At 46.5% G+C, this 18,027-nt stretch overlaps 2 protein-coding genes across 3 annotated transcripts in view; one reads left to right on the top strand and one right to left on the bottom strand.

Moving 5' to 3' along the window:
• The first annotated feature begins 2,443 nt into the window (after positions 1–2,443).
• LOC8035480 lies at positions 2,444–3,595 on the top strand. Its single transcript, XM_029995662.2, has one exon. The coding sequence runs from the start codon at positions 2,709–2,711 to the stop codon at positions 3,330–3,332; it is 624 nt and encodes a 207-aa protein (XP_029851522.2). The 5' UTR covers positions 2,444–2,708; the 3' UTR covers positions 3,333–3,595.
• The window catches only part of LOC8035482, a 31,733-nt gene continuing 17,301 nt past the window's right edge, over positions 3,596–18,027 (bottom strand). Inside the window, exons 5-8 of one of the 2 annotated variants that reach the window (XM_029995661.4) lie at positions 17,092–17,224; positions 15,808–15,976; positions 7,868–8,001; positions 3,596–6,256 (exon numbers count right to left, since the gene is read on the bottom strand). In XM_029995661.4, coding sequence (XP_029851521.2) covers positions 6,068–6,256; positions 7,868–8,001; positions 15,808–15,976; positions 17,092–17,224 — 625 coding nt within the window. In that variant the 3' untranslated portion in view covers positions 3,596–6,067. Of the gene's footprint in view, positions 6,257–7,867; positions 8,002–15,807; positions 15,977–17,040; positions 17,225–18,027 lie in introns of both variants that reach the window. The other variant, XM_029995660.4, reaches the window with a different exon arrangement.

The following is an 18,027-nucleotide window of genomic DNA, read 5'->3' as shown; positions in this document are numbered from 1 at the left end:
AGATTTAAACTACACTGCGAATTGCTTGGCTACTAGAAAAGCTTTACGAAAGTTTAAACTGCTTCCAATTTTTTATCTAATAAAATAACCATTTATTATTGATAAAACACTGCACTTATAGCAGCACAAAAAGGCAAGCCATTGCTATATTGTAACATCATCTGCTTGTTACTTTTTTAGTGCTCTTGGAACTGTTAGGGAATGCGTTTAGTTCTGATGCATGTGCGCGACACTGTTAGTGTGAACAAGCAATCTGCGATTTTTTTCTGGGGCTTTAATTTAGGCCCTAATAAAGTTTGACGCCCGTGAAAACTCTTGAAAAAGAATGCAAAGTAGCGCCGAAGCCGTGTGCGCGCTAACAGTGTAGCGCAGTGTGCGTGCCCAAATTTAAAAGCACAATTTTCGTTAGGTGCAGGTTGAATTTTGCATTTCATGCTGACTGGACTATCGTGAATACTACTGATGTTTCAGATCGTCCATTTCAGCTTTCCCCATTTGTATAAACAGATTTTTTTTTTCTATTATTTTCTTGCTTTGAACATTTGCGTTTTGGGCTTTTCACAATTTTTGACTCAAATGCAGCTAGCGGTGTATTAGACCTCTTTCCCGGAGTTTATTAACATATACCTCTAGCTGCATTACAGAGAAATTATCGATGGATGCAAATAGGTTTCTGCGCTATAAACCTGTACAATGCTACATGCATTACAGTGCCAGTCACTAGTAGGTGCACATATGTTTTAGTGTCATAAATGCGTACACAGACCTTTGTGCATAAAAATACCTATTCACCAATAGCTGCAAATAGCTAGGTTTTTGTGCCGCGAGTAGATACTTATGTGCATCAGAGTACCTATTACCAATATCTGCGCGTAGGTTTTTGTGCCATAAATTCATACAGACGTATGTGCATCAGAGCATACCTTATTCTAATAGCTGCACATAAGGTTTTTGTTCCATAAACCCATACGACTGAAGGTGTTTGAGCCTGCAATGGCTCATAGATTCAATGTGATTGTAGGGTCTACTTCAATTGGTCCATTTCCAGCAGGGTTCTAAGTAAATCCAACGATCAATATCAGGTCCCACGCAGCGGCACCAAAAGGCCAAGAGCAGGCGCGAGCGCTTATTTATTCATTTATGTGTGCACGATCAATACCTACGGCGGCCAGTTCCCATGGCAATCTGGCGACCATAAAACAAGTCGGATAGCACGGAAAACGTTTTGCGTTCGAGATTGATTAGAGCAAAACGGTACTACAGCGCTGTCAGGGATTACTCACGTTATTTGCAAACAAGAATGTAGCAAAAGCGCAAGAAGACGATATTACACTTGCGTATTTTATCATGGTATGCACCAACAGAGGTTTGCACAGCTTGCGCTGCGCTTTGTCCAGCGAGTTCGGGCACGCGCAGACGACGAACGTTAAATGTTGATTTTTTTTTTTCCTTAACGTTATAACTTTTTTTTTTTTTCTCGTAAATTACGATAACGGTTACGAAGGAAAATAAATACCGAATTTTGTTTGGCGACAAAATAAAACAAAAGAGCTTAAGTCTATGCTAAATGCATAATGCTAGTATTCCCGAGCATGCGCGCGCATGACAGCAGCAGACCCACTCAAAGCGTTGTGCGGTGTTGGTTGTACCGTTGTGCTTTCTGCTGTAGCTTCTTCGCTCGCTCGCACTTATGATTCCTGGCCCTCAAACACGGTGGGTCAAAATAAACCCTACATAATTATTAATTTAACAATTTTCACACAAAAAAACATTCTACAATTGCACATTAATTTAAGAGTTCCGTGACTTACACACTAAGAAAAACATACTGGTTTATTGGTGCTCAGCAAGCGCTCGTTGCATTTTCGCGGGCTTCGGCTGCGCGTAATATAAAGTGCCATCAAAGGCAGAAAGCTCGCGCACAAGGGGGGTCATTTAATGGTTCAATTTTTGATGCGTGAAATGACCAAACGGCAATGCGGCAAACGGAATTACACCGACAATAAACAAGCGCGAGGTGCCCGATTATACAAGGACCCGTATTACTTTGCCCGTACGGCCGGAGCGGTTACCCAAACAAACACGTGCGTCACTTACCAGTTTCTGCGCATCGGTATCCTCCATATTGAAGAGCAGCACTGGGGGTTTTGCGATAGCTTGCACACGGCCTTTTACAGCCGGAAACGTTCAGTTTTCAGGCTGCAAACCCCGCACTTCGGCACACACGCAAAAACGCTCGCAAAATGTCCCGGGTTCCGCCATTACCCTACACAAAAACCGAAACAACATTTCAGAAAAAAAAGGAAGATATCAAACTATAATGTGATACTTAACTAAGTTATTATTAAAAGTAAAACAAAAGTAATTGAAACGTTAGACAAAATTTTAATTGTCTACAGTTGTTTTGCGTGTTTCGCCCTACGTTTTCGCCATCTTGAGCTAGAGGGCGACTCGCTCCGTTGGCCACCATCGCTACCGAGGACGCGACCGACGCCACCCACCGATGCACCGACGTTTGAAAAACTCACGGTGGCCCCGCCAGCCCCGCGGTCGCGCCGTGGCCCGTGCGTCTGGATTTTGACTTTTTACATTTCCTGCGACGTCTTCATCTCGGAGCATAACGGACGAGACGCGGCACGGCACAACTTCCAGTTTGAAATCTTCCGTGAAAGAGCTACCCCCGGTGCGTCAATATTTCCCGTGTGAAAATGTCACAGAAGCGGAGATCCTCGGACCGTCACCGACGGAGGTACAGCGGTCTTTCGTTGCTCGCTTCCGAAGACGAACTTTACAGCCAGATTCCGCAAGACATTCCCGAGGAAGAACGCTCTCTCATCCTCATACGCAAAACTCTCGCGCGAACGGTGCGCAAACTCCAACAAGAGCACAACGTCCCCGAGGACCTTGTCCGGGCCCTCACCGTGGACGGCACAGCCGCCTTTCAAGACCTCGACAGCGACGACATCTTGATGAAGATCCTTCGAGCGTCCCCGACAAAGGAGGACACGGAGTACTATCACAAGGAGTTCGGAGCCCTGGTGGCCGAGTCGAAGGCGTGGGATCAGCTTTTGCAGCCTGGATACGAGTTCACACCCTACCTGCCGCCGCCGCCGAGCTGCCCCGACCCCGCTGACGTCGCGAAGATAGAGAATCACTACAGAATGCTGGCCGAGAACTGCGCGCGCCTCGACCACGCGAGCTCCTTGCAGTTGGCAGAGTGCAGCATCCTACAGGCGCGACGGAAGTTCGCGTCTCCACCGGCGGAGGCTCTTGCATCCAGTGCTAGGCAGGGTGAGAATGTTCTTCGACGGAGTCCGAAGAAGCCGGTTTAATGCGGTGTCAAAAAGACGGCCGATTTTTTCGTTTCGGTGCCTTGAAGTTCTCAAACAATGCTGTGAAGTGACCGTTGACAATCCCCACCTTACCCGCAGGCCTTCAGAAGCAATTGTGCTATGTGCATGACATGCAACCCATGCGACTTATTTAATAGTGGTGCTGCATGACTCAACACTGTGCTCTTACCCAGATTTTCCAGTGAAAATTCCAAGCAAGCGTTTATTTTATGTTCCACGAATAAACATTCTACAAACTCTCATTGTGTTAGCAAGTTTAATGAAGTCAAATTACAGTAGATGAGTAGGGGTAGTACTTTGCTGCTCCGACCACACCAAGCCACGGGTACGTCACAGGTGTGCATATACACATTGTTCACCAAGCTGCTGTCACTAGTCTCCTATACTCGTTTGTAAACACCCTTGCTATCGCCCACTATATGACCCCCTGCTTGTTGTTTTTCGTTCTGCTTTCAATGCAAAGAGACTTCTACAAACCTTTTGGAGTCACTATACTCTATTTCATGCTCGGCGTGTAATGCTGTCAAAGCTGCCAGCGAGTATACGGCTTTGCCTATGCTCCGTTTCTCCTTATGATGCACCTGCAGCAGATGCTAGCAGCCATTAGAGCCTGTCCAATGCCACAATAAAGTTGTGTGCCCTTCTGGAAGGACATGCGGAGTGCAGAGCTTTACAATATGCTTGAAGCTCTGGATTGACTACAATGACTTGTAGCGTCCACTGCGCTCAATCGTAAGGGAAAAATGAGCATAGTGCCTCGTTTACGCGAGAGCACATGCCGACGAACAGCAAGGGTGGAAGCACACACTCGTAGCCAGCAGCTTTGGCAGTGTTGTATGCTGAAACCGAGTACAGTTCTCTAAAGAATTTTGCCTTTTACAATCGTCGCATGCTGCAGAACAACAAATTCACGTGGCTCCATGAGTCTGCCCAAGCACGACATGCCTTCGGTGTCCCCGTGCCACCAACTCGTGCCGCAGAAGGCGAATAAAAAAAGGTAGGTATAAAAAAATGTTCCTTATTGGAGGGTCTGCCATTGCCACCACTTCCATTTAAAAGGTGGAAGCATATTGTTGGCCCACTGATCCAGTTAGTCTGGATATGCACATTCTCTGCAAAGATGAATTGCGTGGCCCAACAAGCAAGCTCGATACAACAATCACTGGAATGACTGAAACAAACAAAATAGATATATTGCACGTACAAAGAAAAATAAGATGCCCCACCCCCTTAGTAGTGACGTTAGGATTCTTTACCTCGGGTCCTCTGATCAACAGCCTGAAGGCAATTTCCCTTTCACAGATGCAGAACTGGGAATGCGTTGCATTGTCGGAACATGGCGAAGGAACAGACATTTCACTTACAAAAATATTTCCTCCACGAGATCGTCTAAAAATATCGTCCGCCGAGCCCAGCTTGTGGGAAAGACCCAAATTTGCTCGCAATTATGAAAAATGTTTCTGGGGACCTTGTTCATGCCGATATTCCGCGAGACTCTGAAGCTCTGAGGCAGACGGGGCGATTGTCGTGCCCGGAAAACAGAATGAGACCACCGTGCAATGCAGTAAAGTATGATGCCAAATCGAGGCATACTCTCACGGTGCACACTAAATCGCTAAGGCTCACTGGAATATCTAGGTCCAAGGCTTACGTAAGATATGTGCGACTCACATCAGGGGTTCCCTAGGGTATCGTGACTAGATACGACCACCAAAGCCCTTTGTAGGTGGTATTCACTGGTCGCCCTACACGAGTGTAACAGCACACGCTCAGAATGAGCTCCCATCTGTCGTCTGCCAAGAACAATGATTCCAAGGATGTGGAACACACATTACCAAAGTGCCGTGGACGCTCGCTGTCAACACTTGCTGAGAGGTCAGAGGCTCGGCTATGACCACCAGTGAACACCACCCTTTACATTATAAAAACTATAAATATCAACAAAAGTAGATGAAAGCCAGCAAAAACATGGTGGGGTAGGGATGAGAGCAGCTGAAGCAGTAACAAAAGTACATAATGACTTAGTAGATATTAATGATTAGTTTAACTGCTGCACTCTCCCAAAGACTATGGCATGTTCTACATGCCAGGCTTGCAGCCCCTGAATGCTGGGACCCATACAAAAGGAATGTTAATGAAGTCTATGGGGCTAATCAACCACAAAGGAGAATATTCCTTGGGATCTATACCACAACAACTTGCTTATAAAACAGCTCAACAAAGGTAAACAAGGTGTGAAATCTCTGCCACCTAATGGCGGTGGTTGTGACCAGGAAGCCTTTTCTCTTTTCTTTTTTTGTTTGTAGCCCGGCTAAATGCACACTAGCTGTAGTTCAAGCAAGGCTGCAGGAGACGACGCTCCGAGTTTACAAAAATACCAAGACACTTCAAACAGGTGCACGAGTTACTCGGAAATGCCACTGGAATTACCAAGATTGCAATGCCCGGCACTTTGACATTTAGCTCGTACCCTTCGCTACTGAAAAAATGGTCCTGTCACCACACCTGCCAGCAAACCAAAAGTCAGAAACTTTTCGTTCGAAACAAACGTGCAGTCATCAGCTGCAAAGCTGTTTGGGAGGACGACCGTTGACAAGCACAAACCGAGAACACCAAACGGCAGTGCCAAGACGGACCCGCTACGGTGGGAAGCCGTGGTGGGTCCGTCTGCTCCCGCGACCCTGTGCAAGCGAGAAGGCATTGCGTGTTGCATTTCAGACGGCGGTACGCTCGTCATAGACAACCACTGCCTCGTTGTCTACGAGCGAGTCGGTGTCATTGTGGGCGGAGGGCAGTGTGTGGAAGGGCGTCAGGTAGCGCTGCTGGTGGTAGCTGCGAGTGGCAGCTATGGCCGCCGCACTGTCGTTGCGCATCCGGTTCTTGCGGCGCTTGCTGAAGTTCACCTGCGTCCACGGGAAAGAAGGGATAAAATTAGCATCTTTTACACCCAAGTTCCTTAATTAATACGGGGATGCTGTTAGTGACTACATCTTGTGGCTTGGATACTTAGCTGGTTTTACAAAACTAAAATGAACAATGCAATTATAAATGATCAATAAAGAAAAAAATAGTTCAGAATCATTTGTGATTCGACACCCCCAAAACCTTAGCCCATTGTGATGAGGCCATATTAAAACTGCTATTGTACAGAATATGGTTTCATCTCAAGAAATAGAAATCAAGCATTAAATACTGTTAAAAATGAATGCTTGACATACAATAACTTAGAAAACATGTGCAAGTTTTTTTTTTTCTTCAAGCACCAAAATTTGCAAAAAAACATTGGCGAAAAACGAAAAACATTCACGGTCGAAACAAGGAATTGCGCTACGCGGTGCGGGTTTAATGCTGTCAGTGTTCAACACATTTATCCGCTAGGTTGGGCAATGCAAAGGGGACGGGTCGTGTCATGGACATTGTAAGAGTTCGGCAAATGCTTGCAGAGGTATCGGTTGTACACTACATCAGCTCAAGTTGAGCGCCAATGCAGAGCTCGAGTACAATCCACGAGTCGCGTTCAGCTCACACACTCCAGCGGCGATTCCTATGACTGCATTGAGGTTTGCAAAGGCGAGACGAAAAAGAATAGTACACCTCTACTCTTGAAACTACACAGAAATAAAGAAGTTTCTGGCTCAGTAGCACTGCGCGCGAGTATACCTCTGCCACACTTGTAGCTGTACGCTGTACATAGCATGCAAAACTTCAATATCATTCCATGGACCTTTTTACCCACCGTGAGAAATATGTGAGCAAGCACCGATCTCAAATTTGTGCCAAGAGCGATTCGGTTGTATATTATATACTCCGTTCACTCTTAAGGTTAGAGTGGGGTGGCAGTTACGCGCTGGTTGGACCAGTCGTATGTCCATCGTTTGGCATGTAATCACGCTGGCACCCATTTTCATGCGCCGAAAGCGGGGTCAGGTGTTGAAAAGGAGCTGGTTGATTGGCCAGGCAAGTGCGTAGGTCCTACTGGACCGTTAGCTTAAAGGGATACTGAACCGAAATTTCGAGCTTAATAAACAAGGCCGGGCGGATAGGCGGGAAGTTGCAAAACCAAAAAATATCACTGATACGGCAATATAAATAACAGATCGCCATATTTTTTTGGAAATGAAGTGCGCGATTGAACTCTGCCTACGAGGCCGACGAGACGAGGCACGTCACGATTCCCATTCTCTCTCCTCCTCGCTACGTCCCGTCAAGATGGTGAACCGCAGCGATGAGGAGAGAAGCGAGGCCGCTTCTCCTTATTCTCAAATTCTCCCGGAGGACAGTAACGTCAAAGAACTCGCTTGATCGCGCCCTTCTTTTCCAATAGTACGGCCATCTGTTTGAGATATCGATGTACGGGTGATGTTTTGGGGTTCGTAGCGTCCCGTTCAACACTTCTGCAGCCTTGCTTTGCGAAAACCAAATTTCGGTTCAGTATCCCTTTAAGGGTGGATGGAGTATATCAATGACAGGGAATATTGAAACTCGCAGTGCTCTCAGATGCAGGAGATTGCTACCTTGGCGTAGAGCTCGCCAATGTCATCCTCGGTGGAGAGCGGCCGCTGCTTAGAGCGGCCCCAGGAGGGGAGGCTCCGTGTCTTCAACGTCAGCTCACTGCTCCCGTACGGGTTGTAGAGGGACTCGTCAAGAGCTGCAGGAAAGGGCACAGGACCCACAACGTTTCTAGGAGCCACCAACACTTCTACCAACTACAACTTGGGCAAAAAAGCGTTACGGGCACCTTGTGAATGCATCATTCAAAATTTGAAGCCAGGACATGGCAGGAGCCATGAAGTAGTAGTAGTATTTCAAAGGTTATCCAGCAAACAATGTGTGGGCTTTCAATAGGCACGCTACCAAGTGTAAGATCGTCATGTATGATCTTCCTTGCCCTCGCATCATTTATTGTGCGACACTGGAGAAAGTAAAAGAGAGAGAAGGTAACGCAGTTACTTGCCTGCCCTTGCCTGCTCGCCTATGTTGCCTCTGTCATTCGCTACACCCGGCTCTGTACAGTCCCTCCCCAGCATACCTTTTTGGCACCGGTGCTGCCCGTTTTGCGTAAAGTCTATTGAAAATTGCGGTGGCTTAGCTCGGCTATGCCAGGATATACGTAGCGTAAGCTTATGCGCACAAAATGAGAGGCGCTATCAAGCGGCTCCGGTGCAGTGTCAGACTTGGCTACTGTGCAACGGAGGCGCACAGCTGGGCACGCGGCGGCGCCAATGCATCTGGCGCGGCTATGACGTCACTCCTCTGGAATGCGCAGACCGGTGAGGCGCATGTGGTGGCAACGGTGCGTGCGGCGGCAGCGGCTCTGGCACGCCAGCTGTGCGCCGTGTGACGTCACTGCTCCTCGCGCATGCGCAGACCGGCGAGGCGCGCGCGGCAGCAGCGGAGGGCGGCGGCAGAGGGCGGCGGCTCCAGCACGCCAGCTGTGCGCCGTGTTACGTCACTACTCTTCGCGCTTACGCAGCACGGCTCTTTGACAACCACGCGAAACTGCTCAGCCTCGGCCAGAGTAGCTCACGCTATAAAAAGCCAGTGCCTAAGTAAGAAAGCCTTCGGTCAATTTGCCCCAATCTCGAGCTCACGTGAATGCGCTGCCTCAATCAAAAGTGCTTCAGGTAGTCAATGCGAATGTGCTCTTCGAACAACTATCTGGTACTTTGGTTGCATTCAAGTCAAATTCATTCTTTGGATATCTAGCTGACATGACGTTCATCCGTCACGAAATGAAACTGCTTCTGCAAAATGCCAAGAGGTATGCAACTCAAATCACAATCTCCCTATAACAATAAAGGATAATACAGAAAGTCATCACAAAACAGTCAGCGAACCCCCCATCCCCCTTCTGTCTATCTCACACCTTGACAAAAACATTACTGAATAGCGGTTGGCATTGTTCCAGAAAGCTATACAGTTGGTGAAACTGCTCATCAGTGCCCTAGCAAGTTCAAGAACCTTTCTGTTTAGTGGCCTGTCTGAGTGATTTTTGGCATAGATGTCCAATTTGTTATGCTGATTTCATAACTGCAATCATATTTCAGATATATCTTCTTTGTCTAAAGTTATCAACAGAATAAAAGAATTAGCTAACTTTTTACAGGGTTTTTAATTTTTTTATTAGTTAAAACAATAAATAATTGCTTGCTAAAAAAATACATTCAAGCTACAGCAATTTTCATTTCTTTAGCACCTTATATACAAGTACAAAACTAAAGTAATTGTAAGCCATACAATAAAGGCTGTAACAATGTCCAATTATAAAGTACTTCGTAGTTGTAGCCTACCAAAAATATAAGAATAAAAATAATTTTAGTTTGCAGTCTAGTTATTTTCATAAAAATATAATACCAAGTTTATGAGAATTGGTTGAGCAGAAGTGAATAAAAAGACCCGTAAGGTCGGAGAATATGCTGAAAAACCAAAGCCGAGGAAATCGACGTTAAGTTTTGGGCATGCATAACTAAGGATGATAGAGATTGGTGGAATGATTTTGGTTTGGATAGTACATGAACAGAGAGACATGGGTGAAGAGATCCTCCCCATATGCAACAATCTGTTAGCCCTTAGAAGGGCTTTTTCATGGGGGGATGCTCAAAAAGCTAGCTTGGAAACTGGGGGTAAGGCACTCAGAGAAGCCCGGGACTGTACTCCTGGTCCGCGTCTGTTCTGTGCTTTGTGGAGAGCCTCTTCTTCGTGCGTTCCAAGAACTCCTCGTTGGACTTGTTCAGCCTCCGACTGTCCTTTTCAATGCTCCTCTTGACGAGGGCGGTGCCAGTAGCATAGCCTGGCTGTAAGCCACACTCTCGTTTGTCTTCCTCACCCCCTGGTTGAAGATGGTGGCAGCTTCAGCAACAGCTCTCTGTACACTGATGCGTGGGCATTCTTCAAGACCCGCACAAGATGACGGAGTGCAGGCTCTCACTTAGGTTCTGTGTCTTGCTGACACTGCACCGCTGGAGCAAGTCCTTGTCCCCAAGTCTGGCAAACACGGGTTCCAGTGTTTCTCAAATAAAGCCTGGGAGGGAATTCCTGTGGCCACAGGGTTGCTCGTGATTGGCAGGTACGCAGGTACTCTGTTGTAGAAATACTATGAGCTGGTTCCTTCGGGACAGAGGCCGTGGTCTGGAGACTCGTCGGTGGACTACATGTGGCGAAGGGCGGCCTCTTTTTGCGTCGCAGGAATATCATGGCTGTGACTCCAAAGGGCATAAACATATAGTCTGTTGTCTTTTCCATTCCCTCTTGAGTCAGCCTGCCTCTTCCCTGCAAGCGCTTCACCTTGAGCCTTCCTATCAACAGGCGCCTGCAAAGCTGTTCCCATGCACTTGTGGATGTGATTGAGGCAGTCCTTTTCAACCTCCTCAAACCGGTAAATGGCCCCTTCTTTCAGGGCATGGTACGTCCTGCTGTTTTCTTCAGAAAGAACCATAGAGTGGTGCAGGCCATACTTCTCAAAGGACCTTCTGAACACGAAGAGTGCTTGCTTCCACCTCCATTTGCCTAGACTTGCAATCAATGTTCCTTTGGCAGTCTGGCTCATGCTTGGCAAACCATGCACTGTATCCTTCCTCTTCGAGACTTTGGGCCAAGTGAATGTGCTAGGTAGACATTGCACGGGACAATGTGGTCGATCACGAGACCGCTGTACAGCTCCACAATGCAGCCCATACCAGCGTGAGACTTGCGGCCCACAAAGTCTTTCAGGCACCATCGTACTAAGTCAATGTTATTGGCAGGGTCGAGAAAGTCCGCGTAGAGGGCTTTCACAGCTTAGACACTTTCTGCTTCGCAAACTGCTGCTGCCTGCTCGCAAGCTTGCATCACCATGGGCAAGTGGTGTTGCGAGGTCTTGTGGCAAAGGCTTCCGTGAGAAAGGTTCAAGGCTGCGAAGAAGTCAGAGAGGGCAGTAGACGCTTATCTAATCGACTAAATGCCCTTCACAGTTCCAATGTTGAGATCAAAAGGGCGTAATTAATGCTTCCCTCCAGTTCTGGGCGACGACAAAGGCTTCTCGCACGGATGGCACGTCAACACCCAACTTCGCAGCCAGCCCATTCTTCTTTTTGGTCCTCTCCGACGTAGGCCCGGGCAATCCGCACCATCCACATTTCGTAGCCGCGAAGAACACATTCAGCCCATTCAAATTCACGATCACGAACTGCTTGCCGGAATCCATCTCTTCAGACTCCTGAGTGACGTTGAGGAAGTCAAACTTGCATTTTGTCGGGGATTTGGCGACCAAATCCTCCTTCACCTTGTCAGCCAGCACCACACGTTGAGCATTTTTGCTTGGCGAGTGGAAATGCGTGTCAAGTCGTGACGCACCAAGGTCGAAGCCGTCGTCCACTTCATCGCTCACGTCGGAAGTAGGCACCTTTGAAGATGATGCAACTGCTGGCAACTCAACTTGCCACATGTCAGATGCAAGCAATGCGAGCACAGACTGTTTCTTGTTAAACATGCGATGCTTCTGCTTGCCATACGCGCGCTACATTGACCCCTTCAAGTGAGGATTGCTAGGCATCGCAATCACTACCAATGTCTCCTAAAGACACTGAGCTAAACAAAGCAGGTGAGTGCCAAAAAACAGTGTTTGTCGACACCAGTCCAAATACAACAATGTAAGCATTACCGAGCAGAAGACAAAGAATGATTTTGGCTGCTCTCGGCTCTCTGCGGCACACAAAAACCGGAGGAGCAAGAGGGGGGTGGCATATTTCAGGATAGGAGGCATACACTTCGGCCAATAGCAACAAGACTCGCTGCAGCCCGTGCTCCTTAGCTAATCGGTAGCTTGGTTTCTTTCTGTGGGTAAAATGCAGTCTCTCCAGTTCCCCTGGGTAAATGCCATTTTGAACGGCGCCGAAAATTTGAACAAGGAAACAACCTTTCAAACGAGACCATGATGGCGGCAAACGAACATGCAATGACGGGGCACAACGAGCACGCATTTTGACGTCTATTTACTCGTTTGTGGTGATTTGGGACATATTCTCGCAATAAAATTATAATTTTTGAAAATAATTTGGGCTTGAATATGGCATGATATCTTTCAGAAAAGTGGTTAGAAGTATAAGGCATCCAAATGTGGAATTTTTAAAAATTTTTACTTTGTACGATTATAGAGCTTGCGAGATGCAGGTTCTAAAAATCACAAAAAGTTCATTTTTGAGAGGTGCCCCCTTAAAGGCCGCTGTACAAACGGGACGTTCTGCAGGGAAGAACCTTCTCTCCCGAAGCTGGAGACGGGGAGGGAAAGGGCCAGCGTTGGGTGGAAAGGGTGTCTAGAGAAGGGGATTAGCCTCGGGGCGAGGCCATCCTCTCGAGAGGGAGTGGGGACGGAACATAGCTGCCGTTGGGGTTCCGGCTACCAGGTGGAAGATAAGCTTGTCAAACGGCGACCTCGGATGCGAGGACGGGCACGTCAGAGAATTTGAAAATAGCTGCTTGATTAGCTGGACGACCCAGTGCGGTCTACTGGCTCTAGAAGGTGACTCGGATGAAGAAAACTCGTTTTGCTTCAAAACTCTAAAAGCATTCTGGAACGTGAACTCTTGCCACAAATAAAAATAACACATATATGAAAAACTACGAAGGCACCTAAGCTTTCTCCTATGATGTGAAAATGCGCGAGCATTACAGGCAGAGTTATGTTGGCGCAACTTGCAATAAAGAAAGAAAAAAAAAAGTTATGTCGGCGCAACTAGGCGCAACGAATAGCGCGCTAGTTTCACAATCAAGAGGGCCTAGCTTCGAAACCGGGCAGAGGATGATTTTTTCTCGTGTTCTTTTTTTATTTCGTTTATTTTTTTTTTGTTCGGTCACGTAACAATAAAAATCACATGAACAGAATTATTTTTTTTGGCCACGTCGCCAGAGATTTTTTTTATTATTATTACTTCTCCTTTTCTTCTGTCTTTTTTTTTTTCCTTTTTTTCGGTTTACACTTTCTTTTGCAAAACTCTTTCCACCTATTTCGCGTTACATTAGCGTTAGCCAAATCATTTTATTTATGGCAGGGAATTCTGCCGTACGTATCTTATGTTACTATTACCAACCCTGGCTTACAATACGCATAGAGAATTTCGTCCGGCAACCAGTTTGGGAATGACGAGGCCAAATTTGTGTTATAATTTTTATGAGGTATAAGCATAATTTCGGCCTCGTTATCCGTCGGTCTCTATGATTGGCTCTTCAAGTATCTTTTGGGAAGGCAGACGACTGGCATTTTTAGTGTGCACGTGTGTCGACCAGAGTGAACATTGCTGAAGCGCCTCCAGTGTGATTTTGGCCGAAATAACTGGAGGCCCCGGGCAAACCCACCCATGGTAGAAAAGTATCTACCTTTCTCGTTTCATAGAGAGCTATGAAAGGGACGAATCCCAGCCGAGTCAAACTAGAGGCTTGCAAACGCAATCGTGTTGACAATAGCTGCAAGGAGTTTGTATGACTCTCTCTGGCAGTGTGCAGAGGGTAAAGGCACGGAGGTAATATATGCTTTCGCCTAGTCACCTCGCAAACGGTTGGGTATTGGCTGCAGAGATCCATTTCGCTTTGTTTTATTACCGGGATTATAGCTTGATTTCTGTGTTCCTAATTTCACAGACAGAATGAAATCGCTTTTCTCGAGTGGCGTCACGGCGGTGAGACAGAAATGAATCAGTGTACCGGAATTCGACGCTTGTGCTCGTTCTATAGCGCTTCTAAGAACCGTGTGATCACGGCTGTCCAATTAACGTCAACAATGCATAAACTGCAGTTACTTGTACTCGTATTGCATCGTGAGGGAACGACTATGACTGGGTAAACAGGAATAGGGAGAATGGGTGCGTGTGATTTGTTGAAGTTCGAATCAACAAATCAAGCTTCAACGAATGCGATAGTATTGCATTCACTGAACCAGCTATATGAGTTTTCAGATGGTATATACCTTCCAAGTATGCGATTCGTGTTCTGCCAGTGGTGCCTCAGCTAAATTAAAAAAGCAAAATCCACGTTGAAAAAAAAAAAAAAAATGTTTACGGTGACTTGAGCCGCTCCCACGCCGAATCATGTTCCACGTAAGCGTAATCTTGGGGTCGATGCACGACGAGTTGTCTTCAGTCATAAAAATAGTTTGATTACGATTATTGGCAGCGCTAAGAATTTGAAAGCCAAGCAGTGAAGACAACGGTGTTCTTAGAAATATTATATACATTTTATTTTACACTGTTTCACTACGCTGCCGTCGTTATGTTCTTGAATTATTGGCTAGCTTGTGGCGGACAGGGAAGTCTTGCAGGACCATATGATAGGACCTACACTAAACCTGCCGCACTTCAAAAAATGTTAGTCCAATGCATACAAGCTTGTTCAAGGCGGACGGAGCGTTGCGCATCCGGCAAAACGCATACAATCGCTGCCCGCAACGTTTTTTTTTTTTTTTTTTTTGAGCAGCGAAATAATTTTTAGTCAAGCAGCAGGCCCCCTCTTCGGCGGGTTAAGCCGGATTAACGGAGGCGTCTCCTAATCCATTCTCCATGTTGTCCCCTCGGGGGAGGGTGGTAAACAGGTGGGGGAGGGCGGTGAAGGAAGGAAAGGAGGGCAGGAGAGAAGGAAACGTAGAAAAAGTGGAAAGCGCGAACTGTACGGCGGCCTTTAAGTTAGAAAGAACACCCAAAGAAGAAACTGCATAACATGGAGCCAGCAATGAAAGGCTGGCATATGACTAAAGAGGAAGAAACCTTCCATACTTTCTGCAGAGATTAGCTCTTTGATCCACTTGTAGAGATGCTAAAAAAAATATACCAAGCAGGAACAGAAAAGTTAATGGGTGAATATGACATTTTCAGCTGTTGATGGGTTTCAAGAACTTTTTACTATTCAATATTTTGAGGAGTGCACGTTTGCCTCTGGTATGTGTTCATGACGTGTGCCACAGGAAGCAGCCAATCAAATCGTCTGCTGCTGTTCCACTTTCTTTGTGTCCCAAACCTATCAGACGCCCAAACACAAGAAAGGAAGTGCAGAGCAAATAGGAAGTAAAATACTCGTGGCAGGCCGTCAGTGACATCATTCTTGACAATTGGCTCGCAGCTACAGTACAATTGGTGGACTGGTGCAGGATGACGACTTCAATTACTTGACATTCACAATGGCAGACTCCCAAAGTCTTGAATCTAAACAGAAATGTTTTGCATGCAAGGAAATCTTGCCGTTCAAGCATAGCGTGTCACGTTCAGCATATCTATGCGGACAACCTTTTACGATGAGAAAGAATGAATACAGTGAGAATAAATAGAAGAAAAAAAAGCAGGGAAAAGCAAGTCAGCAGGACTTAAAGCAGCATTTTGTCAGTGTTTAACCAAAACGGTAAAGGGCAGCAATGGAAAACGTGACATGCCACCTTGCCCCCATCCGGCGACTGTCAACCCTGCAAGGAGAGATGGTAAGGAAAGAGGGTGCTCACGGTTGTAGGAGCTGCACTGACTGAGGGAGGGCACCTGCAGGGTCACCTCCCCATCAAGGCTGGGTACAGAGGAGGGCTGCACAAAGCCCATTGTGCGGACTCCGCACTCGCTCAGGGGCCGCCCCACAAAGCCATTGCAGAGCCTCGGGCCTTCCGGGTGCTGATCCCCCTGCATTCCGGTGCATTCCATAAAGCGCGCCACGAGGGTCACCATTGAAGGCCCCGAATTTGCCCAAACCTCAGAACTTTCCACAAGCCTACGACTGAAAGCTTGGTAGAAGTAGCCAAAGAAGAGTCACTCAACTAAATCAATGAAGGATTTTGGCCCTTTCCACCCACATTTGCAATGTCTCCAATCAAAGTGCCTCCAATTGTGCAGCGTATTATCAGGCAGCAGGTTGATGACCTTGATCCTAATGATGCACAAAGACATGCTATGGGTCAGTCTGCCAGAACATGGTGAACACAAAGGTAATGGGCATTAGGCAACCAGTGTTTTCCTGTGCTGCCGATGGATGTTTCCAGTTGGAGCTTTATCGAAACTGAGACATCCGTGGCTTCAATTTAACCTAGCGCTATTGAACCAAGAACTGCACAGTCAACACCAAAAGAGATAAGCACAAACAAGTGATATCTTTTTTTTAATTGCCACTTCAACGTCACTGGTCAGATGAACTGACAAGGGTCATGATGACAGCATCAATTTAGCAAAAAAAAAAAAAAAAAATATTTGTAAACAATCACTATCTGCCAAAACATCCCAGAAATTAAAATGTAAAAACAGCTTGAGCACTCTCGCTTTCGGTATACAGGTGACACTGCAGCGCTGCGTGCTGCGTTTTCACCGTTCCGGCCATTGATCATTTGTGCTAATCTCTCTTAGGGTATACCGTACATTCAAGCTTCCCTTCTCAGGCAGGTAAAATTCCATAATCACTCAAAAACAAGGCAAACCTTTTAAACAAAAGCCCATGTTTTCTTTCTTACACAGTGGACAGAGATCCAATTGTAGCGATACACGTGTTAACACACTTCACACGGCCAGAATCCCAGACTAGGTTGTGGTTTCGAGTTCAAACACAATCTGTGCATGCTCAATCAGCAGTCTCTTTCCATAAAGTGCAACGCTCGGATGTCCATGCACCATGCTGAAAAGAAGACATGACAGCATGTCCATACAAAGTTTTTCCCCTTTATGTCATAATGCGGCATTATGTTTTTCATGTAGCTCACATCTTTTCCTTTGCAGGCGGCCTCCAAAGCTATCAGGTGGGAGTCACTCACCCCACCCCTGTGACTAATGTGGACTGAGTGCAGCTGGGACATGGTATCTGCAGCTTCCGTGCTTGGGCTGGCCTCGTCCATTCGGCTGCCAGTCGGCCGGCGAGACTTGGCGCTCAGGAAGATCACAGAGTCACTGCACGAAGAGGTAGCCGGATAGCCCCACAAGACATGCTATAACTATGACAAAGCACTAGGGTTGCCACCTGCCCGGTTTTTGACCAACATGGCTGCTTTTTTAGATGACAGGCAAGTTGCAAATCTATACCGAAGGAGGGGATAGGTGACTGAGCAGGCTAATGCACAACAGCTCGGAGCACAGAGCGAAAGCTTGCGCTGCAGAACCTAGAAATCCTTGGTTCAATCCCCACCTTCGCCCGTTTCGATATGAATGAGCATCGTACCGGCGTGCAGTCGATGCTCATCATACTGGTCGTGCAGACGTGTATCACTACTCCAAAATGCACGCTAAAGACCCCAGGCTAGCTGTTGTACTGCACTGGCTAAATTGCTCATCTACGGCTGAGAGACAAGTCGCCCATTGAGGCAGACTAACTTCAAGCTGCATAAACATGCACACAACACAATTTTATACCAAGACTGACTTTCATTTGCTGTTCTTTTTTTTATCAGCTACCCAAGAATAAAATATTTTTTGCAGGCATTTATTAACATATTTAAACTGCCAAAGCAACAACCACCACAAAAAAAAAAAGTGTCACGAAGTATGCAAGTAGAGAAACTACCTATGTGGGCGAGTGAGCAAACTAGAAAAAGAATAACATTAAAAAAAAAAAAAAAAAAAAAAAAAAACGATTCACACAATTTTAGGATTAAAATGACCACTGAGTGGGCTCAGAAGCAAAAGGGAAAATGAGAGAAACGGAAAAAGTGGGAAGCCAGTGCTTGTGGAAGTGTAGGGAATGCAGGACTGTCCTG

This window comes from Ixodes scapularis, unplaced genomic scaffold, assembly GCF_016920785.2.
Source record: "Ixodes scapularis isolate PalLabHiFi unplaced genomic scaffold, ASM1692078v2 PGA_scaffold3__209_contigs__length_174095766, whole genome shotgun sequence".
Lineage (NCBI taxonomy): Eukaryota > Metazoa > Arthropoda > Arachnida > Ixodida > Ixodidae > Ixodes > Ixodes scapularis.
The sequence above is the reverse complement of the archived record's forward strand: the minus strand, read 5'-3'. Positions and strand labels throughout refer to the sequence as shown.

Bases quoted from the DNA above. Each gene is read 5' to 3' on its own strand.
- LOC8035480 (XM_029995662.2), top strand. From the start codon at position 2,709: ATGTCACAGAAGCGGAGATCCTCGGACCGTCACCGACGGAGGTACAGC.